Source organism: Oryctolagus cuniculus, chromosome 10 (assembly GCF_051225735.1).
Source record: "Oryctolagus cuniculus isolate XC-2025 breed Fujian yellow rabbit chromosome 10, ASM5122573v1, whole genome shotgun sequence".
NCBI lineage: Eukaryota > Metazoa > Chordata > Mammalia > Lagomorpha > Leporidae > Oryctolagus > Oryctolagus cuniculus.
The window spans coordinates 30689963-30716663 of NC_142876.1; the positions used below are offsets into that span (position 1 = coordinate 30689963).

Genomic DNA, 26701 nt, shown 5'->3' on the forward strand with positions numbered 1-26701 from the left:
CCTGGTAAATTCTTTGAATTTAACTACAAGAATAATATTAAAAATTTTTTCTTATCAATACAAGGGTCTAAAAGAATCTTTCTGACTTAGGCTTTAGGACAGCTAATTTCTTGATGCAGATATCCTGGAATCAGAATGTTTCTAGGAACCTTTTTTTTTTTTTTAAAGATTGATTTATTTATTTGAAAGAATTACACGAAGAGAGAAGGAGAGGGAGAGAGAGAGAGAAGGGGGGGGGTCTCCATCCACTGGTTCATTCCCCAATTGGCCACAATGGCCAGATCTGAAGCTGGGAGCCAGGAGCTTCCTCCTGGTCTCCCACATGGGTGCAGGGGCCCAAGCACTTGGCCATCTTCTACTGCTTTCCCAGACCATAGCAGAGAGCTGGATCAGAAGTAGAGCAGCCGGGACTAGATCCGGTGCCCATGTGGGATGCCAGCACTGCAGGTGGCAGCTTTACCTTCTATGCCACAGCGCTGGCCCCTGTAGGGACCTTTAAAACTCATTATCAGGTTCATATATCATGACTTATTGTTTACTGTGGCTCTTGAAAATGGATGTCCTCATGTAAAATCTGTGTGGCCAGAAACAGCACTTAGAGAGGAACCACCTCTTTTCCTATGTGCCCCTTAATTTTAGATCCTGGGTTAGTGCAAACCCTGCTGACTTAATGCACTTAAACCTGTGGCTTGTAGCCGCTGTGATTCTCAAGTCTTTGTTTGAAAGGAGCAAACTGACTTGTGATAGTTGTTTAGTATCTGTTTACTGTAGTTATTTCCTGGACATCTGCTCTCCCAGACTGCTTGAAAAGATACATTATCGGGTATATGGCATTAAAATTTCTTTTGCTTCACCTACTTCAATTATCCTACTGTCACTTCTTGGGGAAGAGTATCCTGTCTTAGGTAAGGTCTGCAACTAAACCAAAGTCAGTTTTTATTTGAAATCTAGAAGCTGCTATTATTTCTTACTTCTGGATATACTCTTACTGCCTTTAATTCATTTCTCTAACCACAGAATTCAAGCAGAAGATATTGATTAATTTTATCTGGTCATTTGAGAAGGACATATTTAATAGGAAGTTGGGAGGCCCCTGTCTTAGATGAATATTAGACTCAGGGTAATAAAAATTTATGTTGACATGATACTGACTTTGTAATTGCTCGGATGCTGTCTAATTAGTACACTTTCCTAACCATATTGATTTTTTTAAACACTACACTTTGAAGCATTATAGTGCATTTATAGGTCAGCTCTGATTTCACAAATGCACTTAACAGCTGAGTAGAGAGTTGACAGGAAGATTTTAGCCCTTGCCCTTCTTTGCATTTTTTAAAATTTATTTTTTATTTATTTGAAAGGCAGAGTTACAGAGAGTGGAAGAGAGACAGAGATCTTCTGTCTACTGGTTCACTCCCCAAGTTGCCACAGTGGCTGGGACTGGGTCAGGCCGAAGCCAGGAGCCTGGAGCTTCCTTTGGTTTTCAGGGGACCAAGCACTTGGGCCGTCTTCTGCTGCTTTTCCCAGGCACGTTATCAGGGAGCTAGATCAGAAGGGGAGCAGCCAGGACTTGAACCATCACCCATGTGAGATGCTGGCTTTCCAGGCGGTAGCTTAACCCACTACAATCCGGCCCCGCTGGATTTTAAAGCCCATCGCATAGCCGCCTTCAGTAGCAGGTTGCATCAAGGCAGACAAATCAAACTTGACATTGCACTGACTCTTAGTTATTATGTTTTTAATAGGTGACCTCTCCCAAAATGCATAGTTCTGTTTGTCTGCTAACATATCATAAATGCCTGAGTGGAATTGAGAATGGATTTTTTAAAATATTTATTTATTTATTTATTAGAAAGGCAGAGGTAAGAGAGGCAGAGGCAGAGAGAGAGAAGTCTTCCATCTGTTGGTTCACTTTTCAAATGGCTGCAATGGCCGGAGCTGGACCCATCTGAAGCCAGGATCCTGGAGTTTCTTCCAGGTCTGCCACATGGATGCAGGGGCCCAAGGATTTGAGCCATCCTCTGCTGCGTTTCCAGGCCATAGCAGAGAGCTGGATTGGAAGAGAAGCAGCCAGGACTCAAACCAGTGCCCATATGGGATGCTGGTACTGCAGGCGGTGGCTTTACCCGCTGTGCCATAGCACTGGCCTCTTGAGAATGGATTTTAAAGAATTAATTTTGGGGAAGGATATGAACCAGTTAGAGGGAGTGAATATGATTCTGTAAAACTTTAAAATTCTAAGAGCCATTGGTAGCTATTTCCTTGTTTACCTAATGCTAAGATCTATAAAGTATGATATAATAAACATGCATGTGCCTAAGAATCATTTTAAGAAATAGAAACTCTCGGGGCCAGTGCACTGGCTCACTTGGTTAATCCTCCGCCTGCGGTGCCAGCATCCCATGTGGGTGCCGGGTTCTAGTCCCAGTTGCTCCTCTTTCACTCCAGCTCTCTGCTGTGGCCCAGGTGGGCAGAGGAGGATGGCCCAAGTGCTTGGGCCCCTGCACCCACATGGGAGACCAGGAAGAAGCACCTGGATCCTGGCTTCGGATCGGCGTAGTTCTGGCCATAGCGGCCATTTGGGGAGTGAACCAACAGAAGGAAGACCTCTCTCTCTCTCTCTCTCTGTGTCTCTCTCTCACTATCTAACTCTATCTGTCAAATAATAATAATAATAATAATAATAATAAAAAATAAAACTCTCAACACGTTTGATATCCCCTACATGTCCCTTTCCTATTTTATCACCCAGGACCCATAGGTAATCAGGATTATGAACTGAGTGCTTCTCATTTTCGTGAACTTCTTTATAATAGCCACAGATGTGTGGGTATTCCTCCTGCCTGTTTACCCGTGTGTGCACGTCAGTTAATGTCTTCCCCACTAATGCCACGTGACTTATCACTGAGCACCCTCAGCTTTGGTGCACTGGCTTTCATTGCTGTCTCACTAGCACACATGTCACTTTTCGTCTTCTCACCCAAATTAGAAAGCCACAGTTTGAGCTTTTAAGTTGGGGTGGAGAACGTTGAGCCTATGGGCCATACAAAGCATGCAAAATTATTTGATCAGGGCTAGTCAATGCAACTGCAGGCAGAACTCAAAATTCAATAGATCTGTACCAAGCTAATTTTTAAGTTGGCAATTTTGTATGGCCCCTTCATGATGTTATAAATATCTACATGGCCCCTGGCAGAAACCTTTTTCCCCACCCCTGATACTATAAAATTTGGTAATCACTATTAGGAGGAAGACCTACTAGGCAAACAGATCTCTGAATAATCTAACCTGAACCTAGTACAGTCAGCCCTCAGTTTCCCTAGGGGTTCGGTTCCCAGACCCTCTGCAATACCAAAATCCACAGATACTCAAGTCCCTTACATAAGGTGATGTAATCTTTGCATCTAATCTATACATATTCTCCCGTATCCTTTACATGGTCTCTGAACTGCTTGCAATAGCTAATGCAATGTCCATGCTCTATTAAATAGTTGTTTTACCCTATTAATTAGAAAATAATGACCAAAAAAATTATACATGTCCAGGAATTAAAACTTATTTTTTTCTGTCTGGTTGGTTGAATCCCATATGTGGAAGCTGTGGGTACAGAGACTGTATCAGCACAACTCAAAAAAATCTAAGCACACAATTCACATGTGTTCTTTGTGGGAAAATTTAAATATTCAAAAACGAATAAACTAAAAATCAAATGTTTTTCTGCTGCCTAAAGAGAATCAGTTACATATTATATAATATATAAATTATATAAATTAGCACACAGCTAATTTGTTTCTGTGCACATACAGGGGTTCTTCAAAAAGTTCATGGAAAATGGAACTAAAAGATGTTTATTTTCATGCAAAAAAATTTGAAATCCATACCTAGTTTTTTCATGATTAGACATTTTGCATGAACCTTTTTTTTTTAAAAAAAAATATTTACTTACTTATTTGAGAGATAGAGTTAGAGACAGAAAGGTCTTCCATCCACTGGTTTACTCCCCAGATGGCCATAAAGGCTGGAGCTGAGCCGATCTGAAGCCAGGAGCTTCTTCCGGGTCTCCCATATGTGGTGCAGGGGCCCAAGCACTTGGGCCATCCTTGTTGCTTTTCCAGGCACATTAGCAGGGAGCTGGATAGAAATGGAGCAGCAGGACTCAAACTGGCACCCAAATGGGATGGCGGCTCTGCAGGCCAGGGATTTAATCCGCTGCACCAGTGCCGGCCCCTCCATGAACCTTGTGAAGATCTGTTTGTATGCATGGATTTCAACAAACTTACCTTTTTATTCCATTTTTCCAAGAATTTTTTGAAGTGTCTTAATACAAGTTTATACAAAAGTGAGAATGTACTTATAAAGTGTATTTTGGGCATTTTTTTTTTTTTTGTATTCTTAAATGTATCCTAAAACATGTTTGGTTCCTGCAGAACACCACATTTTTAAGAAGCACAATGAATTGTTTGATCATGAGTTTGTTACTGTTGCTTGGTTTTAGAAGTCTTTTTTTTTTTTTTTTTAAACTTGTGAGAACCTGTTTGTTGAGCAGTATTTATATTATTTTCCTTATGGTTGTCTCTTTCCGAAGTATAGGTGCTGGCTCAAAGGAATTTTTAGGAAAACCTGCAAGGAATTGCTTAACCAAGGAAGGGTTTTAGGGCTTCTAAATTAAGAGCAATTTCTCTCCAGCTGCTAGAGGAGCTTATTAAGATGTCATTGTACCCGAAGATCAGTGGGAGCACAACTTTCACATTTGAGTGTATAGATGAAGGCTGTTTAAGAAGAATGCTTTTCTGTTTGTTTTGCTTTCATTCATTTGAGAGACAGAGCATGACAGAGAGGGAGGGGGAAGGAGAAAGCATGAGCAAGTGCCAGCTCCCATGCCCTGGCTCCTTCTCCAGATGCTCTCAGCAGTGGGAGCAGGGGCAAAACTGGGAGCCTGGGACTCAATCCAGGACTCCCACAGCGGTAGCAGGAACCCAATCAATTGAGCCACCACCTGCTGCCTCCCAGGACCTGCACTAGCAGCAAGAAAGCTGGATACAGGTGACAGACCCCCTTACTTGATGTGGCTCATGAGTGTCCTAGCCAGTGGCCTGACTGCTGGACCAAACGCCCATCCTCAAGAATAACCTGTTGAAACTTAGGTAATGATGTCTGTCTTAAGATTGTTAGAGGTATTGGGATTCCTCCAAAAGTCTTACAGATGTGGGTAAGTTTGTTTTTTGGAAGGAGATTCTTGTTATCGTAATTGGCTTCTGTTGACTTGGATTGCTTGTGTTCCCTCACCTCCTCAAAGAAAAAAAAGAAAGGTTATTACTCCAGTTTATTCAGTTCCTTAATAAAGGGAAATGAAAGAGAGGAAAAGATCCGTATTAATGGCCTCAGTTATTACTGCATTTGTACAGGAACTCATGAATCTTTCCTGAGTGCTTAGAGCCCTAGGCATGAGGAATTCCAGAACAATGTGGCAGCAGGGCTCAGATTAGAAATATATTTCTGGGGACCTGCGTTGTGGTACAGAAGATTAAGCTGCCACCTGCGACGCCAACGTCCCATATGGGCACTGGTTAAAGTCTCAGCTTCTCCACTTCTAATCCAGCTCCCTGCTAATGCACACCCTGGAAGGCAGCAGAAGATGGCCCAAGTGCTTGAGTCCCTGCCTCCCGCACAGGAGACCCAGATTGAGTTTCCAGCTCCTGGCTTTGGCCTGGCCCAGCACCAGCTGTTGCAGGATATTGAGTGAGTGAACTAGCAGATGGATGATCTCTTTCTCTGTCTCTCCCCTTCTCCCTCCAGTCCAAATAAAATGAAAATAAACAGTGAAATTTTAAAGTTCATGGAAATTGTATATTACAGAAAAACTATGCATGAATTTCAAAATTTTTTGCACTAAAATAAATTTGTTTTAAATCCATTTTCCCATGAAGTCTTTGAAATATCTTCATATGCACTCTAAATATCTTATCCTTGTCTATTACTTTCTTTTTACTGTTAGTAATATGAGAACATTTTAATTTTGATCAAGTCTAGTTTGTCAGCATTTTCTTCTTTTCTGCTTAAGAAATCTTTTCCTATCCCCAAATCGTGAAGGTATTCTGTATTTTTCCTGCACATTTTTCCTTTGACAATTAACTGAGATCTATTTTGTTTTTCCTTTGACAGTGAAATCTAAGATCTATTTTGAACTAATTTTTGTGAATTATGTGAAGTAAGAGTTAATTTTTTCCATAGTTATTCAGTTGTTCTAGGAACTTTCATTGTGAAGACCCATTCTTTCCCCAACTGAATTGCAATTGTGTGTGTATGTGTTTAAGATTTATTTATGTATTTGGGAGGTAGAGAGATTCCATCTGCTGGTTCAGTCCCCAAATGGCTACAACAGCCAGGACTGGTCCAGGCCAAAACCAGGAGCCAGGAACTCCATCGTGGTGTCCCATGTGGTGGTAGGAACCCAGGTTCTTGGGCCGTCTTCTGCTGCTTTCCCAGGCCATTAGCAGGGAGTTGGATTGGAAGTGGAGCAGCTGCTCTTCATGCGTCTTTTCCTTGCTTCTTGGCACCCCAACAGACTTACAGTTAGAAAACTTTAAACTTTCCTGCTGATGTCTTGTTGTGGTAACAAAAACAGCCAACCCTTTGTTCTCCTGTATTTTAGGTGTCTATTTTTGATATTTTAAGACAAATTTATCAATAGTTCTCTTGGTCTGTGTTCTAGAAAACATTGGCCCGTCAGCCCATCTTCACTGCACCTTGGCTCTTCCACGAGTCAGTTAAGATTTTGCTGTGAGAATCGTGGATGAGATGTGTGTCTTGTGCAGCCAGGTATAGAGCCTGTTGCCATTTAGCAAAGTGGAGAGGAACCCACGGTTTCAGCTCTTCCAGGGAAGGCACTAAAACACTGCCTGGGAATTCAGTACACACATCCATCATGCTGCTGAGTCTTACCTCCAGTTACTATATAATAAAATATTAACAGAGCCAAATCAAATGAGTTTTTAGGTTTGCTATGTAAGTGGAAAGCAATTTTGAGGTCTGTTGCATAAAGAATTCCAGTTCCGTGGTAGAGTAGCAAATGAATGGGGGGGGGGGGGGCAGGCAGAGAGATAGATAAATCACCCGTTGTTATCTCACTGCAATCAGCTGAGTTCTTGAAGGCCACCGGGTGACTTTGCTAGGTTTCCTAACAGTTGGGTTTCAAAATCTGCTTTCAGAAATGAATTTGTGTTCATATTAGTGAGTAGATTTGAAGGATCTGTCCTGTGCTGTGAGCAATTTGTAGTAACTAACAGTAGGGCCCTGTAATCGTCCCGTATTGGTTTTTACTTAATAAAATATTTAATCATAAATGTCTGGATTCTGTGTCTCCCACAGGAAGGCATTTCCATGCCCACTGACAAGAATAATTTAGCAGCTTCATAGTTGAGCACTTAATTACTCATAATTGTGAAGGCTAAGATGTGATGAATTCTTCCTCGATGGACATACTAAATATTTTAACTAAGGAGATGACTTAACGTAAATTAAGCTAGTGAGATCATTTATTACACTGGTTAGAAGCAGTTCAGGAGATACGTCATGTCCCGGATGCCGGCAGGGGAGAGGACGGGCAGCACTGCTGCTGGGTGACTGGAGGCTGCCCGGTCTGGATGGCGGGCAGTCTGGGGGAGACGGGGCTGAGGAGGTGGGCGTCAGGCTTGTGCGAATTCCCCTTTGTTGGCACGGATGAGGATCCTTAGCTGCATGTGTGGAGCTGGGTTACCGCAGCCCTGGGAAAGCTATCTGCCTTTTGCTTTGGGGCCTTGTTTGTCCTGGGGCAGGACGTGCCAGTGGAAGGCTCACCAGAGCCTGCGGGCTTGTGCCGTGGAAGGTGGGCTGGCTTGTCACACGGGAGGAGAAAGAAGTAAGTGTACAAGCAGAAACTCTGTGTAAAGCAGAAACGCTCGCTGAAGTTCTGAATTAAAACGAAACTCACCTTTTAGAGTAGCGGAAACAGGAATTCAGGTATTTCAGGAATCAGCTGAACCTGTCACAGCAGCAACCGTGTGGAACGTGGTGCACGGCGTGGGAGCCTCCTCCTTACCATGAGGGAAGGGGAACAGCTCGTCTCATTAAGTTAAGCTTCTTCCCTCGAGTGTCTTATTTAGCTTTAGTTCTCTTAATTCTCTTTCCCTGGTGATTTGAGTAAAGTGTTTGAAACCACTAAAGGTAAAAGGTTGACACAATCCCAAATTTAATAATCTATCACCTTTCTTTAGTGTATCTTAGTGTAATTCCCAGCAGTTCTCTGTGAATTCATTAGAAGACAGCAAGTCATTAAAAGTTAATAGGAAACTGTTTGTTTCTGTGTGTGTGAATAAAGCCACTTTGTAAGGCTGACTTTCTTTCCCAGTCATAAAAGCTTTGCTTGTAGCCAGTTTCCATTTTCTCCACCTTTCCAGGTTACTTCTGGACGGGGCACCGCTGATCGCCATCCACAAAGCCAGATATTACAAGAGGAAGGATGGTCTCGCCCTGGGGCCTGGACCATTTGTGACTGCTCTAGAGTATGCCACAGACACCCCAGCCACAGTCGTGGGGAAACCGGAGACGACGTTCTTTTTGGAAGCATTGCGAGGCACCGGCTGCTCACCCGAGGAGGCCGTCATGATAGGAGACGTAAGTAGAAGGGCCTGGCAGCTGCCCGAGCTCACCTGTCCTGCGGGAGAGCCAGTGCTGAGGCAGTGCTTCGTGGGAGCAGACTTCCTGTTCCTGATGACAGAGGTGATAGTAAGTGGCTGTGCCACACACAGGCTCTCCCCTAGATGCTTAGTGGTCTTTTTCTAAAGAACTGAAATTTTGATTATTTCTGACAGTTCGTCAAAATGCGATGGGACACATACAACTTAAAAAAACATTTGTGTTGCAAGTCAGTTAAGTGCTTTATATGCCTTTGTGAAGAAGACTCGTACACAAATCTAAGTGTTTACAAACATTACTTGTGCAGAGAATAACCTGACCTAAAGAATCGTACCATTATTGTTTTTTATTTATTTATTTTTTGACAGGCAGAGTTAGACAGAGAGAGAGACAGAGAGAAAGGTCTTCCTTCCGTTGGTTCACCCCAAAATGGCCACTACGGCCAGCGCACCGCGCTGATCTGAAGCCGGGAGGCAGGTGCTTCCTCCTGGTCTCTCATATGGGTACAGGGCCCAAGCACTTGGGCCATCCTCCACTGCCTTCCCGGGCCACAGCAGAGAGATGAACTGGAAGAGGAGCAACCAGGACAGAACTGGCGCCCCAACTGGGACTAGAACCTGGGGTGCCGGCACCGCAGATGGAGGATTAGCCTAGTGAGCCGCGGCACCAGCCTTCATTATTGATTTTTATTCTTAGTATATGCTTTATGGAAGAACGTCCTGATCAGTGTGCCACAAATAGCTAAAGATATTGATCACATCAGCCCTCTGAGGCAAGGATGAGCCTGGGACCATTAGAGGGTCTGCTGATCCCTCAGGGCTGAGCACCTTGGCAGCTCACCCAGCGTCTGGGGAGCACACTGCCTTGTGCTAAGTAGGTAGCAAGGATAATGTTTCAGTTTTTGAACAACATGTCAGGCTGGAAGGGATCATCAAGTTGTCTGGTCCAAACCTCTCATTTTACACACCGGGAATCCGAAGCCCACAGAGAATCTCCATGCCTGAATTCCCATTGTTAACTAGCAACGCAGCTCCAAATAAGACTCAGAGCTCTGACTCCTTTCCTAGCTTCCTTGTGACATGGGAATGTGTCACAGCCCGCATAACATCATCTACGCCTGTGATCAGTCACCTAAACTCCAACAGGCTAAGCACTGAACCGGCAGCATTCTGAGGAGCCCTCTCAGCCATCCTTCTCTTCTGGGCGAGCCTTTCACTGACTTGCCTGGACAAAGACTGGTTCATTGATTGACTTGAAAGTAAGGGTTAGGCTGGCGCCGCGGCTCACTAGGCTAATCCTCCGCCTTGCGGTGCTGGCACACTGGGTTCTAGTCCCGGTCAGGGCGCCGGATTCTGTCCCGGTTGCCCCTCTTCCAGGCCAGCTCTCTGCTGTGGCCAGGGAGTGCAGTGGAGGATGGCCCAAGTGCTTGGGCCCTGCACCCCATGGGAGACCAGGAGAAGTACTTGGCTCCTGCCATCGGATCAGCATGGTGTGCCGGCTGCAGCGTGCCAGCCGTGGCGGCCGTTGGAGGGTGAACCAAAGGCAAAGGAAGACCTTTCTCTCTGTCTCTCTCTCTCACTGTCTACTCTGCCTGTCAAAAAAAAAAAAAAAAAAAAAAAAAAAAAAAAGTAAGGGTTAGACAGAAAGAAGGAGAGATAAAGAGATCTTTTGTTCACTGGTTCACTCCCCAAATGCGCACAACAGCCAGGGAAGGGCCAGGAACCAGGAGCTTCCTCCAGGTCTCCCACATGAGTAAGCAGGGGACCAAGAATTTAGGTCATCTTCCACTGCCTTCCCAGGAGCATTAGCCAGGAGCTAGATTGGCAGTGGAGCAGCCAGGATACAAACCGGCATGCGTATGGGATGCCTGCCCTCAGGCAGCAGCTTCACCTGCTGCGCCACCATGCCAGCCACCTTATTTTTATTTTTTAAGGAATTTATTAATACATTAGATTCTCAGATCACAGCAAATGTATAATTACTACAATACAATTCTCCTCAATTCTCATAGTAATGTATTATTAATACCAAAGAGAACAGATTCTGCTAGTTAATAGATACAATAGAAACAATTCTTACTTTTTTTTATGTTTTTTTTTTGTTTTTTTTTTTTTTTTTTTTTTTTTGACAGGCAGAGTGGACAGTGAGAGAGACAGAGAGAAAGGTCTTCCTTTGCCATTGGTTCACCCTCCAATGGCTGCTACAGCCGGCGCACTGCGGCGGGCGCACCGCGCTGATCCGATGGCAGGAACCAGGTGCTTCTCCTGGTCTCCTATGTGGGTGCAGGGCCCAAGCACTTGGGCCATCCTCCACTGCACTCCTGGGCCACAGCAGAGAGCTGGCCTGGAAGAGGAGCAACCGGGACAGAATCCGGCGCCCTGATCGGGACTAGAACCCGGTGTGCCGGCGCCGCAGGCGGAAGATTAGCCTAGTGAGCTGCAGCGCCGACCCAATAGAAACAATTCTAAGAATTGTTTGGACCCATCCTCTCTTTCCCGCCTTCTCCCTCTCTTCCTTCCTTTCTTAATTTTTGAGGTAACATTTTAAATTTACATTATAATCAAAGGCTTAGTGGGGCCTGGCTGTGATGCAGTGGGGTTAAGCCGTGCCTGTAGCACTGGCATCCCATGTGGGCATTGGCTGGTTTGAGTCCCAGCTGCTCCACTCCCCATCCAGCTCTCTGCTAATGCACCTGGGAAAGCAGCGGAAGATGACCCAAGTGCTTGGGCCCCTGCACCCATGTGGGAAACATGGATTAAGCTCCTGACTACAGCCTGACCCAGTCCTGACTGTTGGAGCCATTTAGGGGCGTGAACCAGCAGATAGAAGATATTATCTCTCTCTCTACTCTGCTTTTCAAATAAATAAATCTTTAAAAAAAGTAAAGATCATAGTGCAGTGGAGATATAGGCAAGGGCTGTAAGCAGTAATGAGAGCTGCCCATTTCACTCATATGCAGTGCATTTTTTTTAAAGATTTATTTATTTATTTGAAAGTTGGAGTTACACAGAGAGAGAAGGAGAGGCAGAGAGAGAGAGAGAGGTCTTCCATCCACTGGTTCACTCCCCAATTGGCCGCAATGGCCAGAGCTGCGCCTGTTCGAAGCCAGGAGCTTCTTCTGGGTCTCACGGGGCTGGTGCTGTGGCGTAGCGGGTAAAAGCCACCACCTGCAGTGTCAGCATCTCAGGTGGGCACTGGTTCGAGTCCCGGCTGCTCCACTTCCCATCCTGCTCTCTGCTATTGCCTGGGAAAGCAGTAGAAGATGGCCCAAGCCCTTGGGCCCCTGCACCCGTGTGGGAGACCTAGAAGAAGCTCCTGGCTCCTGGCTTCAGATCAATGCAGCTCTGGCCGTTGTGGCCAATTGGGGAGTGAACCAGCAGATGGAAGAGTCTCCCTCTCTCTCTCTCTCTCTCTCTCTCTCTCTCTCTCTGCCTTTCCTTCTTTCTTTGTGTAACTCTGACTTTCAAGTAAAATAAATTAATCTTTAAAAATAAATAAATAAAATAAAATAAAATAATCACAGATCGAGGCCTGTGCTGTCGCAAAGCAGGTTAAAGTCTTGGCCTGTAGTGCTGGCTTCCCATATGGGTGCCGGTTTGGCTCCCAGATGGTCCACTTCCAATCCAGCTCCCTGCTAATATGCCTGGGAAAGCAGTGGAGTCCCTGGGCCTCTGTACCCATGTGGGAGACCTGGAAGAAGCTCCTGGCTTCAAATTGGCTCCACTCCAGCCTTTGCAGTTATTTGGGGAGTGAACCAATGGATGGAAGACCTCTCTTTCTCTGTAACTCTTTCAAATAAATTTAAAAAATGATAAATCTTAAAACAGTTAATCAGAGATCATTATAACTGTACTAGTAGTATATCATGCTTAACCATTGGCTTGCCAAAGTATAAATCAAAGTTTGATAGAACAGTATCTGCAGCAATACTGACTCACACAGGCCTTTCATTTGTTGTTTCTCTGTTTTCTGTTTTTTGTTTTTCTTTTTCATCTCCCACATATAAGGGAGAACATGCAGTATTTGTCTTTCTGTGTCTGGTTTATTTCACCCAACATGATACCTTCCAGTTGCATGCATTTGCATACAAATGGTAGAATTTCATTTCTTTTTACAGCTGAATAATATTCCATGGTGAACGGTATTAATGGCGTGGTCTGAATGAATGCTGCTCAGGGACATGAGGTGGCAGGTTTAATTTTCTTGATGTTTTCTCCAGCTCTTGGGTTTTTAATTACCTTGCATTCATCATCACAAGCAACCAACTCTGTTTATCCTTGTTTTCAGAAGAATTGGAACGAGGAGCAGCTTTTTCAGAATGATCTGTCATCCTGACATCACACAGTCACAGTCTGTTTAAGTACACTGATTTTCAGAAATTTGTTTTATTTGAAAGAAAGACTGAGCTCCTACCTGCTGATTCACTCCCCAAATGCCTTTGGTGGTCCCTGCCTTGGGGCCAAAGCCTCAGGCAAGGAACTCATCCAGGTCTCTTAGGAGGATGGCCAGGACCTGACTACTGAGCCACCACCTGCTCTCCTAGGGGCCACATTAGCAGGAAGCTAGAAAATGGAGTGGAGCCAGGACTCAAACCCAAGCACTCTAAGGGGGGTTGCTGGCATCCCAGTGGTCTGTTAACCGCTCGGCGAAACGCACGTGCCAGTTACATTGATTTGACTTGATTCTACTTTTGTAGACCACTGAGTGGAAAGTAAGGATAATATATTATGCAGGCTTCAGAAAAGCTGTCTTCTGACGCTGGTTCACTCCGTGTCTGCACCTGAAAGTTGCCAGATGGATCAAACGCTGCCTTCTATGATCTGTCTGTCTATCTATATTTTTGGAGGTTTGCCATCTGCTGGTTCACTCCCCAGATGGCCACAAGGCCTAGAGTTGGGCTGATCCAAAGCCCGGAGCTTCTTCCGAGTGTCCCACATGGGTGCAGGGGCCCAAGTGCTTGGGTCATCTTCCACTGCTTTCCCAGGCCATAAGCAGAGAGCTGGATTGGAAAAGGAGCAGCCGAGACATGAACTGGCACCCACGTGGGATGCCGGTGCTGCAGGCGCAGGCTTAGCCTGCTGCGCCACAGCACCAGCCCCTCTCCATGATCTTCCTTGGAAGGAGCGAGTGGTCCCTTTGGCAAAGTGTGGAGACTTGTAACTCTCCGGTCACCAGGATTCCTGCTCTGTTGTACTCCTTCCTGCTCTGTCTCATTTCAAAGAGAGGGATGCAGAGCGTGGTATTAGGGTTGGCCATCCTGGTCTGATTTATTACATCAGCTGGTGGGGGCTGTTGGGAAGCCAGCTGGAGACACTGGACTGACTGCCTTCTTTGCGCTTTCTAGGACTGCAGGGATGACGTTGGTGGGGCCCAGAGTGCCGGCATGCTGGGCATCCTGGTGAAGACTGGTATGTGTCTCCTCTAACCTGTTCTGAGACAGGGTGGCGGAGTGCACAGTCGCGTACAGAACAGTCTGTGCAAACAGAAGAACCCTGGGTACTTTCATTCTCGTTCTGGCACAAAGCAAAAGTGAAATAAGGAAGAAGACAGTGGGGGGGCCCTTGCTGTGCCGGGCCTGGGAAGGTCAGGATGGCAGAGGGGTCTCGTAGTTCCCTGGAGGTCCACACACATGGACTGGGGGCATCTGCAGGGTCTGGATACTCGGTCTGCAGCAGGAACAGAGCTGAGGGCCAGGTGCTGTGCTATTGTAATGAACTCTCAGAGGCTGAAGTTGATCTCTTTAGGAACTGACCAGCGAAATGATCTGACCCTGTGTGTTAATGCCTATGGTATTTTAAAAAATACAACACCCTCCCCTTTTCTTAGGTTTATTTGAAAGGTAGAAAGAGAGAGAGAGAGAGAGATCTTCCATCCTTTGCTGTACTCCCCAAATTCCCGTAACAGCCAGGGCTGGATCAGGCCAAGCCAGAGCCCAGAACTCCATCTTGGTCTTCAGGTGGATGGCAGTGACCCAAGTACTTGAGCCACTATCTGCTGCCTTCCTAGGTGCGTTAGTAAGAAGCCAAGCAGCCAGCGCTTGAACCAGCGTTCCCAGGCAGCAGCTCGACCTACTGCACCATAATACCTGCCCCATAAAAGTTTTTTTAAATTTTTTTTATTTTCTATGATCTCCCAAGTAAATTCAGAGAAAAGGGAAACCTTACTGAGGAGGACTCAGCTCGCCCATCAGTGTCAGGACTGCCGTGGACTGACTGGTGCAGCGTCCTGGGTGCCAGTAGCTATGCGAGAGTCTGGTCAAGGTTCTGCCCCTCGTTGGGCCCTGTAGGAATGACTGGGCTGGATGTTCCTGCTGCTTCTCTTATGGCTGGTGAAGTCGCTTCGAGGAGAAGAAAGAGCAGGCGTAAGAGCTCTGGGTGGGATCGGACAGCATTGGGGACCTAATGAGCCAGATGTAGTGTAAAGGCCTCCCTGACGCCGAGTGGCACCTGCTGAATGTGGAACGACTACCACAACCACACAGCATCCGAAATCGGTGCAGAGCTGTGAGCAGGCCGTTATAAATGACACGGAAGATGAATGCTTCCAGAGAGGTCTCAGAGTTCATTTTCGTACGGTGGTGATGAAATTAATAGGCTATCCTCAAAAGGAGAAAATTTAAATGTAAAGTCACCGAAGAGTTACCACAGGGAAAGGTTTTAGAAAAAATGACTGTGTGATGTTGACTCAAAAAAATGTGGCTTCATAAAAGCTGTTTTCAGTGTAAAAATAGAAAACAGGAGAATGTAGATGGAGCTGGGGTTGTAAGTATCAGCAAGGCCCTGTGCAATCAAAGAGTGAAGGAACTGTCTGTGTGCTCGTTCCCGGGGTCTTTAAGGAAGCATGGAAGCCGTCCAGATAGTGACAGCAGTCACCCAAGAACTCACCCGGTGCAGGTTTCAATCTCTCCAGCAAAACGATCAGCCCCTTCCCAGGAACATTGCGGCCCTGGGATGTTAGCAGAAACTGAGGCAGCATGAAATGAAGTCAAGAGAAACAGCCTCACTCAGCACTCTGCCCCATCTTGTGTTCACATTCTTGCCTTTTCAATTTTATTTTCTTACTGAGGAAGTCCTCAGGTAGCTGGTTTCCTCTGTGTATTACCCTGTAAACTCTCCACTTTCGCTTGCTCACATGATTATTGTCGCTCCCCCTCTTCATGGAGGAGCGACACAATGCCCTGCCTAGGCTTCATATCTGAGTCATGGCACCATTATGTCGCTCCCCGTCTTCGTGGAGGAACGACACAGGACCCTGCACTGTTCTTCTGTCTGCTCGGCCCTTCCCGGGTTTGCTGCTGGTTCTTCCTGGGTTGGCTACTGGTCCTTCCCGGGTTGGCTGCTGGTCCTTCCTGGGTTGGCTACCATCCCTTCCACCTCCGTGGAAGGGCGGTTCCCCCTGCCACATTCCCCACTTCCGCGGGGGAGCGGCACACCGCCGGCCGGCTCTCTCGGGGGCTGCACAGGTGTTCCCATTAGATGTTCCTGGTGCATGCCGTCTCTCTCCTCCTTTATAGTCCTCTTCCACCAATCCCAACTCTGCTACCCACACGCCGAGTACGCTGCTCTCCTCCAATCAGGAGCAGGTCCCACAGTTTATTGGTTGAACTGGAGGCAGCTGTGTAGAAGCTGTTTCCCTTCTCAGCACCATATTGTGGGAAAGCAGATGCATAGAATAAGTCTTAATTCCAGTAACTTAGTCTAGTCTGAGTTGCTCCCAGTTGCTCCCCACAGATCCCCCTTTCTTTTTATTTTTGGCGTTGATACGCGCCTGTCTTCGGTGCCCCGCGGCACACACTCTGCTCTGCTTGCTAGAGTTGCCCACAGGTTCTTACAAGTCCTATCAATCAGGCAAACCGAATCCGGGTCCTCTCTTCGCCATGTTGTGAGGAGGTTTTTAGGCGCTGATGCGTGCCTGTGTTTGGTGCCCTGCAGCGCATGCTCTGCTCTGCCTGCAGGTGCTTACAAGCCCTATCAGGCAAACCGAATCCAAGCCTTCTCATTGCCATATTGTGGGGAGGCTTATTGGTGTTGATTCGTGCCTATCTTCGGTGACCTGCAGCTCATACTCTGGTCGAGCTGCCTGCTGGTGCTTATCGCCCTAATCAGGCAGACCAAATCCAAGCTCTCTCATTGCTGTGTTGTGGGGAGGCCTTTCTCTATTTCTCTATCTCCGGGCATTCCTATTTCTCCCATTTTACTTCTATCTTCCAGCATTCCTATTTCTCTCCTTTTACTTCTAAAACTTCTGTTTCTCTTATCCCTGCGGCTTCCCGGCGCCTGCCCCGAGGCTGCTTCTCGGCACCTCGCCCCGCGGCAGCTTCACAGCTCTGCGCGGCTTCCCGGCGCCTCGCCCCGCCGGCGGGCTCCCGGCTCTGTGCGGCTCGGCTTCGCGCGCACACTCTGCGGTCTCCACGCCCCTTCACGTCTGAACCACGGCCTCGCGCCAGCCCCGCGTTCCCTATCTATTCACGCCCCGTGCTCTCTCTGCACGCGGCAGCTTCCGCGAATCACACAGCGTAGCTTACGTCTCCGCCACTAGCATTCAATCCAAGTTCCCCGGACTAACCTGGCGAATTCCAACCTGGCGGCCCACGTCTCTGCCTCTGGTTCCAGATCTTCGCCTCTTGCTCCCCGGGGTGACTTGAAGAATTCCAAGGTGGCTTACGTCTCCGCCTCGGCCTGCACTCGCGGCTTCATCCTCCCTAACATTTTTCTCTACCCGGTATGTTTCCCTAAGTTTTCTTCCAACAATATTCCTCCCTCATTTCTCCTGGCCTCTCCCCACAGTCCGTATCCAAGTCTAAGTTTCTTATAGGTTTCACTTTCACTTTCAACCTGCAGTCCGTATCTGAGTCTAAGTTTCTTCTTGCTTTCACTTTAAATCCTAACTTCTTTCCCACAGTCCGTATCCGAGTCTATGCCTAGGCTTTCAATAGCTTCTTCTGGCACCTTTTTCGTCCGGCTTTTCCCTAGGCTGTTTGCTAGTCTCTCTCTCTGGCATTTTCCACTTCTTCCCGTTTCTTCCCTCTTAGGTTTCCTATCCGAGTCACGGCACCATTATGTCGCTCCCCCTCTTCATGGAGGAGCGACACAATGCCCTGCCTAGGCTTCATATCCGAGTCATGGCACCATTATGTCGCTCCCCGTCTTCGTGGAGGAACGACACAGGACCCTGCACTGTTCTTCTGTCTGCTCGGCCCTCCCCGGGTTTGCTGCTGGTCCTTCCTGGGTTGGCTACCATCCCTTCCACCTCCGTGGAAGGGCGGTTCCCCCTGCCACATTCCCCACTTCCGCGGGGGAGCGGCACACCGCCGGCCGGCTCTCTCGGGGGCTGCACAGGTGTTCCCATTAGATGTTCCTGGTGCATGCCGTCTCTCTCCTCCTTTATAGTCCTCTTCCACCAATCCCAACTCTGCTACCCACACGCCGAGTACGCTGCTCTCCTCCAATCAGGAGCAGGTCCCACAGTTTATTGGTTGAACTGGAGGCAGCTGTGTAGAAGCTGTTTCCCTTCTCAGCACCATATTGTGGGAAAGCAGATGCATAGAATAAGTCTTAATTCCAGTAACTTAGTCTAGTCCGAGTTGCTCCCAGTTGCTCCCCACAATTATGCATTTGCCCTGTCCACACAGGACCCATGCAGTGGTTGGCTGGCCCAGCTCCATGCTCCAGTGGCCCTCCCCACCCCCCACCCCCAGCCCTGGGCTAGTCTCTGTTGGCTCTGCAAATTTTTTTTAGGATTGATTGATTTATTAGAAACACACACACACACACACACACACAGAGAGAGAGAGAGAGAGAGAGAGAGATGGAGAGATCTTCCTTCTGCTGGTTCACTCTTCAAATGGCTGTAACAGCCAGGACTGGACCAGGCCAAAGCCAGGAGCCAGGAGCTCTATCCAGGTCTCCCACATGGGTGACAGGAGCCCAAACACTGGGCCATCTTTGCTGTTTCTCCAGATACATTAGCAGGGAGCTGGATCAGAAGTAGAGTAGTTGGCACTCGCACCGGTGCTCATTTGGGATGTTGGTGTAGCAGGCAGCAACTTAACCTGCCGTGCCACGGTGCCTGCCCCATTCTGTCTTTTCTGCCTGGCAGTGCTGTGGGCAGCCTGTCACAGAGGCATCGAGTCATTCTGAGTGTAGCCAGCAGCAGTACACGGACGACACTAAATGTGGACTCCGTAGGCAGGGAAATCCAGCTCACGGAATCAGGCCTGTTTGTCTCACTGATTGCTGGTTAGAAAAACCCCGAGTGAGCCCGCTGTCTGAAAGCAAGCGGAGCAGCCAGGCCCACTGGTAAACTTCCAGTGCAGCACTGAAGATGGCTGCGTGTTTCATTCATGCCAGTGATGAGCTCTCCGTGGACAGCCCCGCACCATGTTACTTTCAGTGGGTCGCATGAGGCCGATGCCCAGTAGGCATGCGTGCACTCAGTTATTTGTTAATGAAGATTTTTCACTTGGTGTGAAACGATCGTCTGGAAAGCAGTGAGGTCGCGCGCTCTCAGCATCAGCCCAGCTCCCTGTGTTCTCCCTCCACTCGTCATTCATGAGCTCTGGAGCGCACAGGCTGGAGTGGGCGGGAGGCAGGCGTGAGTGACGCAGGCTGCTTCCTTCACCCGGTGAACGTCATCGAGCACCTGCCGAGTGCCGGCCGCAGGGCTGGGTGCCAGAACAAGATCACCTCCCTGAGCTGGTGTCGCGTGCGCCTCAGGAGCCTCACTGGCGGAGCCAGACGAGGCAGCAGCGTCCTAGAAGTGCTCAGCTGCCTGGCTAAGAAACGTCCTTCTTTACCCCTTCCACCACTGAGCCGAGAACGTAGGTTTTATAGCAGTAATTTGTCATTAACTTACCTATGAAAGCAAGTAGAGGCAGCCGGCGCCGCGGCTCACTAGGCTAATCCTCTGCCTGCGGCACCGGCATCCCAGGTTCTAGTCCCCGTCAGGGCGCCGGATTCTGTCCCGGTTGCCCTTCTTCCAGGCCAGCTCTCTGCTGTGGCCCGGGAGTGCAGCGGAGGATGGCCCAAGTACTTGGGCCCCGCACCCCATGGGAGACCAGGAGAAGCACCTGGCTCCTGCCTTTGGATCGGTGCAGTGCGCCGGCCATAGCAGCCATTTTGGGGGTGAACCAACGGAAGGAAGACCTTTCTCTCTGTCTCTCTCACTGTCTAACTCTGCCTGTCAATAAATAAATAAATAAATAAAATGAATAGCAAGCAAGTAGAGACCCCTTGAGGAGTTTACATTGAGTGGGATTTCTGCTTAGAAGAAGCTGGCGGTACAGTCTGCTGTGTGGCCTATACTGCGGACGGTGCCTTGAGGAGGCCGGGCTGAGTGAGGTCCGGGTTCATCACGCTGTAGCAGCTTTGCCGCTGGTTTCTTGAGCAAACTCAGGGTCTGTGAGGGAAGCCGGAAGCCTGTTTTCCACCGGGTGCACGGATGTGTGAAAGGCGGGTCTCAGGCTTTGTGTCAGCAGGGCCAAGCCCCCAACCCCCCTTTTTTTAAGATTTTATTTATTTGAGAGGCAGAGTTACAGACAGAGAGGTCGGTCTTCCATCCACCAGTTCACCCCCCAGATGGCAGCAATGGCCAGATCTGAGCTGATCTGAAGCCAGGAGTCTCTCCCATGCAGGTGCAGGGGCCCAAGCATTTAGGCTTTCTTCCACTGTTTTCCAGCCCATAGCAGAGACAGATCGGAGAGCAGGATTCAATGGGATATGGGATTCCGGTGCCCAGGCAGAGGCTTAGCCCACTATGCCACAGCGCCGGCCCAGAACCAAGCCACCAAGAGGTGGCTGTAGAACATGGTGGAATTGTTGTGGGGGCAGCTGGATTGAGGGGACAAGAGGGCAGGAGAGGACTGGAGTTAGAGGCAGCCCTGGGGCAGCCCTGCCATCCCTCCTCCCCGCTCTCCTTTCCATCCGTGCACTCACACAGAATTTACGGGGTGCTCAGCGAGTGCTAGGAGTACACTGGAGCGTGTAACAGGCGCAGCCCCTGCTCTCAGAGAACCATCTCCGATGCCAGACACACTGACCAAGGGCCGCCAACATGCAGGCCCGGAGCAGGTGGTTTGCATGGGGGGGCGGGGTCTGGCCTGAGCTGTGAAGGGGGTTGTCAGAGGAAGGCTCTGGTGGGATGAGGGTCCTCAGAAGAGCCAGGTCCACTCTAGGTTAGCGCTGGGGAGGCGGGAGGGTGCGGTGCCTGACAGAGGTAGCAGATTCTCCCTGCAAGGACCCATCAACGGTGCTGAAGTCAGGACCCACATCCAGTGTGGAATGGCACCTCTGCGATGTTGTGCTGTGAGATTGTGTGCCAGGCCCAGCGGGCTGCCCAGAATGCCAGGGAGAGGAGAACTAGGCAGTTGTCCCGCCTGGCCTCAGGCCTGTGAGCATCTGTCACCTTTCCCTCCTCACCCCAGGCGCCACCATTTTCCAGGCTGCCGAGGTCCCTGCTCAGCGACAGCCTTGCTGCTTCCAGTCACCGCCCTGAGCTGATGAGGCCGCTGCCCTCTGGGATCCTGAGCTCCTGTCCGCACTGATCGAATCCCAGTGCCTGTCTAGGGCTGGGGGTGAGGGGAGGGAAGGAGTCACCCACGGGAGTGACCCAGTACGTGTGCCTGCCCACTGCAGAAGGCCTGGGAGAGAGGTGCTCCCCAGTGCAAGGTGGAGCCCTGATTCTCTCCAGATCGCAAGGGCAGTTGGGGAGGGCCCGGGTGCTCACGGGCGTGAGTGACTGAGCACTCTGGCTGTAGCCTCTGTTCACTGGCATGCCTTTCGTTCCAGGGAAATACCGAGCGGCAGACGAGGAGAAAATCAGCCCTCCTCCCTACCTCACTTGCGAGAGCTTCCCGCAGGCCGTGGATCACATCCTGCAGCACCTGCTGTGAGCCACTGTGGCAACGGAACCGGGAGCAACTGGAGACGCGGTCTGGATGGGTTCCTCACCGGTCAGCGCCAGGATCACTCAGGGCTGATCGGGTCTTACCCCTCTTTTCTTGTGCATTAATTAGAAAGAAAGGTATTGAATTGCAGCCAGCCACTAAGCCTCGCTAATCTCTTTTGTTTTATTTTGTAAAAGAAGATGAGACACAAAGAAAGGGAAAGCTGAGATTTTGTGCCATTCCTTTTAAAATATTCATCAGGGTGGGAGGGCCAGGAGGGGAGCCACTGTGAGGACTGGTGGGCTGCTGTCTCCTTGCTGGTGGATCAGGACGGGCTGACTGTGAATAAAGCTGAATGGTGGTTTGTAAATTATGAAGTGATGCGTTGAAAGGTGCATTGTGCTGTAGTTTGGATATTGAATTCCACTGTGAAATCCGTCTGCAGGGCCAACCGGAGGACAGGGCAGGCGCAGCAAGAGGAATTGTCCGTAGCCCACGTGACCCAGCGTCTCTGCTTTTCACAGATGTTGAAAACTAGATTTTCTACTGTATTCCCAGCACGAGTGACTTCTTTTTCTCTTCATTAGCTAGAGATGACTAATTTAAATTTAGAGCCTGATTTTAATTTAAAATAATATTTCCATTAATAACCTATTCATTGCAGATACCTATTATACTGTGTAACAGTTGTTTTGGAAATTTTATGTAAAATTAAAACTATCAGTATTTTACAGATGTTTTAATTAGACATTGTTATTAACAGGAACAGTGCAGAAACTAAAATCAAGCCTTTAATGTCTTACAGACCATGCATTTTTGAAGTTAGTGTCCACCAGGGTCCTATTAACTGTACATTTGCAAGATTTCATTATTTTTGCCTTTGACACTAGGGGAAAAATATTTTAGAAGCTATTGGGACAGATTCGCGCTTTTATGGACTTGGTTACCACAGCTGTAAAATGAAATCTCGTCTTGTAGCGCGGATTATTCTTCTCGTGTTCAACCCGGCAGAATGGAGGGCACTCAGTAAGTAATGATCTTCCTAGAACATTTGCATACTGTGATAATCCTGGGCCTTCGCAGTGTTGACGGGGCTCTTGGGCACTGAATTATTAGAACGTAATTGTGCATCATTGTAGCGTTCACCTTATTGAAGCTCACGCTGCTGGTAATGAGCTTTGGGTTCTGACGCTTGTTTAGAGATCAGCGTGGACGCGCGTAGAAGGGAGCAAAGCTAATAAATGGTAGTTCGGTGAGCATGAGCACCCCGTTCTCATTGTGGTAACTGCCCTGACGTCATTCCTAACCGCCCTGGAATGCAGAGGGCGATGTGAGAAGTCCACCCCCCCAGTCAGAAGGATCTGTGAAGTGGCTGAGGACAGGGATCCTGGAGCCCGGCAGCTCTGAGCTGGCTCTCTGACCTGGGTGAGTCCGTTCGCCCGCCACCTCTGCCTTCCGTGTCTGGACACTGGAGATAGTGGCAGTGCCCACCACCCCGTGCCGACGGTGCCGCCCACATTCGGCAGGGCGGGTAGAGCTGGTCTCCCCGAGACTGCACTCCAGCAAGGCTCCGGGGCCAGAGCACGTGTTGCCCGGGGCAGGAAGCCCGGCAGGCAGGGGGAGAGCACTGGCGGGTGCCGGGCGCCCGTGCGTGGCCGCGTTCAGCTCCGTCAGTGGTTTCTCGGCCCTGGGCGTTACCGAGGCTGGCCGGCTGCAGCATGCTGAGAGTCGCGCTAGCCCTGATGATGGTGGGAAATACGCACGTGAGAAGAGTTTTGCCCTGCGAGCCTTTCCCACTGGGGAGCTGAGGAGAGCTCGTAAGATGCTTCTCAGGAGCTGAGATGACTCAGGCTGCCCCACCCCTTGGTGTCCTTGTGCAGCAGGAGCCGGCGCTAGGTTGTGCCCGGCCCACACGCCTCTCCGCCCCCGTCAGAGGACTCTGTCTCATTCTTTTTATTTCTACTGCATCACAGATAGCTCTTACTGGAATTTAATGCTGGAGGGGCTAGCTGTGGGGAGGGCAGGGAAAATACTTAATTTTCGGATAGCTGACTTCAAGATGCCGACAGGGAAGCCCCTGTAGGCCCTGGGCATAGAGGCTCTGCTGCTTTAAACCCAAGCAGACAAGTGCCCAGCACTGGAGGGTCCAGCAGTGGGCGAGGCCTGAGCAGGCGCACTCAGCCAGGAGGACCTGACTTCTCTCCTTTGTCCCCGTGGCCGTGCAGATCTTGGTTGGAGATGTTTATCAAACAAGCTGCCACGCTGGTGCTGAGCTGCCCTCAGAGCTACCTGTGACTGACTTATTTCAGGTCAAGACCACTGGAAACACTGCAGGACCTGTTAGCTGGTGAGCCTGCCCTGGGCCTCACGGGGGACACTGGTCACCGAGGTATCTAAAGGGCTTCCCTGGGGCCAGTGTCACTGTGCTGGCCCAGATGAGTGCTGTTCAGATCCCGGCTGCTCCACTTCCCATCCAGCTCCCTGCAAATGCACCTGCGAAAGCAGCGGAAGATGGCCCAGGTGCTGAGCCCCTGTATGCACCCCGGGGGACCCGGAAGAAGCTCCTGGCTCCTAGCTTCTGTCGCCCAGTCCCAGTGATTGCGGCCCCTTGGCGAGTGAACCAGTCAGCAGATGGAAGATCTGTCTCTGTTCCACCTCCTCTAAGTCTGCCTTTCAAGTAAATAAATCTTTTTTAAAAAGGGCTTTGTTCTCCAGCCGTAGCATTTCAGTCAGTCTGCTGCGGTAGTGATGTCGGAGCCAGCGTTTGCTGTGAGCGGGGCGCCTGCATAGCGTGGAGGAGCACAAAGCTCCACGCCCACGGAGGGTGGAGGATGGGCGGTGGATCGGCCCACACTGCCCCCACCGCCCCACCTCAGTCAGCCACACACTTGCTGCCGCTCTGCCCACCTGGCGTTCCGGCCTGTCCGAGCTGATCATGCTCACTGGGAAAGGAAGTGGGGCTGGGAACACCTGACTTCACCCAGAATGAGCGATTCCCTCAGAATGACAGAGCCTTCATTCACCTTTAGCCCCACACTGCAAAACCACAGTAGCATGTTGGACAGGGACATTAACAACACCTGGTGTCGATTGCATTCTGTGGCCTGCTTGTGCAGGATGAACGCCCAGGATAAAGAATTGTATAACCCCACTAATGATCCTAGCAGAACACTCTACGGAAGGAGCAGTTGTCGGTGGAGTTGTGTGTGTAGGGCTGTGTTTGCATCATCACCTTTCTTGAACATAAGTCACGACAGCCGCGTGGGGAGTAAGTGCACGAGGGCTTAGCGCTCCCAGCCGCAGGCCTGCTATCCCAGAGCACACTGCTGGCTTCAAGGAGCAGTGTTGCTGCCCCGCAGCGCTGGGAGTCACTTAGCACAAAACCAGCTGCGTCTCTCCACGTAAAACAGGCCTGAGGACCTCCTTCTCAGCGCTTGTCTTCACGTCCTGTCCATCTGCGCTTCTGTGTGCGTCCCTGGCTGATACGCCTGAGACAATCAGGTCTGAAGTGTTCGCACTGCGTAAAGCAATAAGGAAGCCGACAGGATGCGGCTCTGGCTGCTGAGGTGCGGATCTTCCAGTTGGGAAGCAGAAGCACACGGAAGTGCGTCTGATGTTACAGAGGGCTCTGCTAGGCCCAGACGGGCTGTGTGAGTCCCCCAGAGAAGCGGTGTGCAGTGGGCCGCGTGCTGCGAAAGGCAGGCGCAGCCTCGTGAGGCCGACAGTGCTCAGAGCGCCTCTGGCCTGCGCCACGTGAGAGAACGTCCCACTCACTCCACAGCAGCTTGACCACAGAGCTTCCAGTAGAGGAGGTCTACAGACGCAGCACATACGACCTCACGCAGTGGGAGACGGCACGGGAGGCAGAGGAAGAAGCCCGAGGTGAGTAGGTGGGCAGGGAGGGCTTCTGGTGCCCGGTGATTTCTTTCTTTCCTTCTTTTTTAAAGATTATTTATTTGAAAGGCAGAGAGAAAGAGCTTCCATGTGCTGGTTCACTCCCCACATGGCCACAACAGCCAGGGCTGGGCCAGGCTGAAGCCAGGGGCCAGGAGCTCCTTCCAGGTCTCCCACATGGGTGCAGGGGCCCAAGGACTTGTGCCGACTTCCACTGCTTCCCCAGGCCACAGCCGAGAGCTGGCGCTGAAGAGCTGCCGGGACAGCGGTGCCCATATGGGATGCCGGCACTGCAGGCTGCGGCTTGGCCTACTGCGCCACAGTGCCGGGCCCAAGTCATGATTCCTACAGCAGAGGGTTAACCTCGATTGGCAACATTTTAAAATGAGAAGATTCAAATGCAAATCAGTTACTATTTTGTTGTTTGTTTATAGGTAGACTGGAAGATCCGACCTGTTGGGTCTGATTTCCACATTCAGTTGGGGCTGAGTCCCCGCTGTGTCCTGTGGCTGGGCTTCTCCAGGTCTCCATGTCCTTACCTCTGCTGTGTCTTACCCCCGCTCACCTGAAGGATACGAAGTTCCTTGTTCTCACAGTTAGATTAAGTTAGGTTTGCCTGTACCAACAGGCCAACCTCCTGTATGAATTTAAATAGACTTTGGATCTACAGTTTTAGAAACTCAAAATATAGATTAATTCTCTTTTTCTCAATGTCCCACTAAACTAAGAGAAAAGGAAGAAAGAAGTTACAAGTCTGCAAGGACATCCACACAATGGTAGAGGAGACCCCAGGGGACAAGAAGATGGAATAATTTGTAAGACGGAAGGTGTACAGAATGTTAGATAACAAAATCGGCACCAAGAAAATGCAGCCAAAACGCATCCTGTGGAACAGGCGAAGACGGGGGCAGGGGCGGGCACTCGGTGCCATCGCTGAGATGCCCCTTGGGGCCACCGCGTCCCTTATCTGAATCCTGGCTTTGCTTCTGATTCCAGCCCCGTGCTACAGTGCACCCCGAGAGACAGCAGGCGATCACTCAAGCAGTTGGGTAATTCCTGGCTCCTGGCTTCAGTGGACCAGCAGATGGAAGTTCTTTGTCTCTCTGTCTCTCCAATAAAGTGAGAAATCAATAGTTTTTTTTGTTTGTTTGTTTGTTTGTTTTTTAAATAGACTCAAGGCTTTGAGGCAGGGTTGATCAGATAGGAGGTCACTAGAAGTCGGTCAACAGATGGCTGGCGCCCTAGCACACT

The 26701-nt window shown here is 49.4% G+C and overlaps 1 protein-coding gene and 1 long non-coding RNA gene across 2 annotated transcripts in view; both read left to right on the top strand.

Annotated features, from left to right (window-relative positions):
* The window catches only part of HDHD2 (haloacid dehalogenase like hydrolase domain containing 2), a 32214-nt gene extending 9927 nt beyond the window's left edge, over positions 1–22287 (top strand). The window contains exons 4-6 of the mRNA XM_070050239.2: positions 8436–8652; positions 14018–14081; positions 21459–22287. Coding sequence (XP_069906340.1) covers positions 8436–8652; positions 14018–14081; positions 21459–21562 — 385 coding nt within the window. The 3' untranslated portion in view covers positions 21563–22287. The remainder of the gene's footprint in view (positions 1–8435; positions 8653–14017; positions 14082–21458) is intronic.
* A 580-nt stretch (positions 22288–22867) lies between these two features.
* LOC138844025 (uncharacterized) lies at positions 22868–26586 on the top strand. The gene is made up of 4 exons (XR_016214040.1): positions 22868–22981; positions 23782–23903; positions 24034–25438; positions 26179–26586. It is a non-coding gene; the product is annotated as an uncharacterized LOC138844025 (long non-coding RNA).
* The last annotated feature ends 115 nt before the right edge of the window (positions 26587–26701 follow it).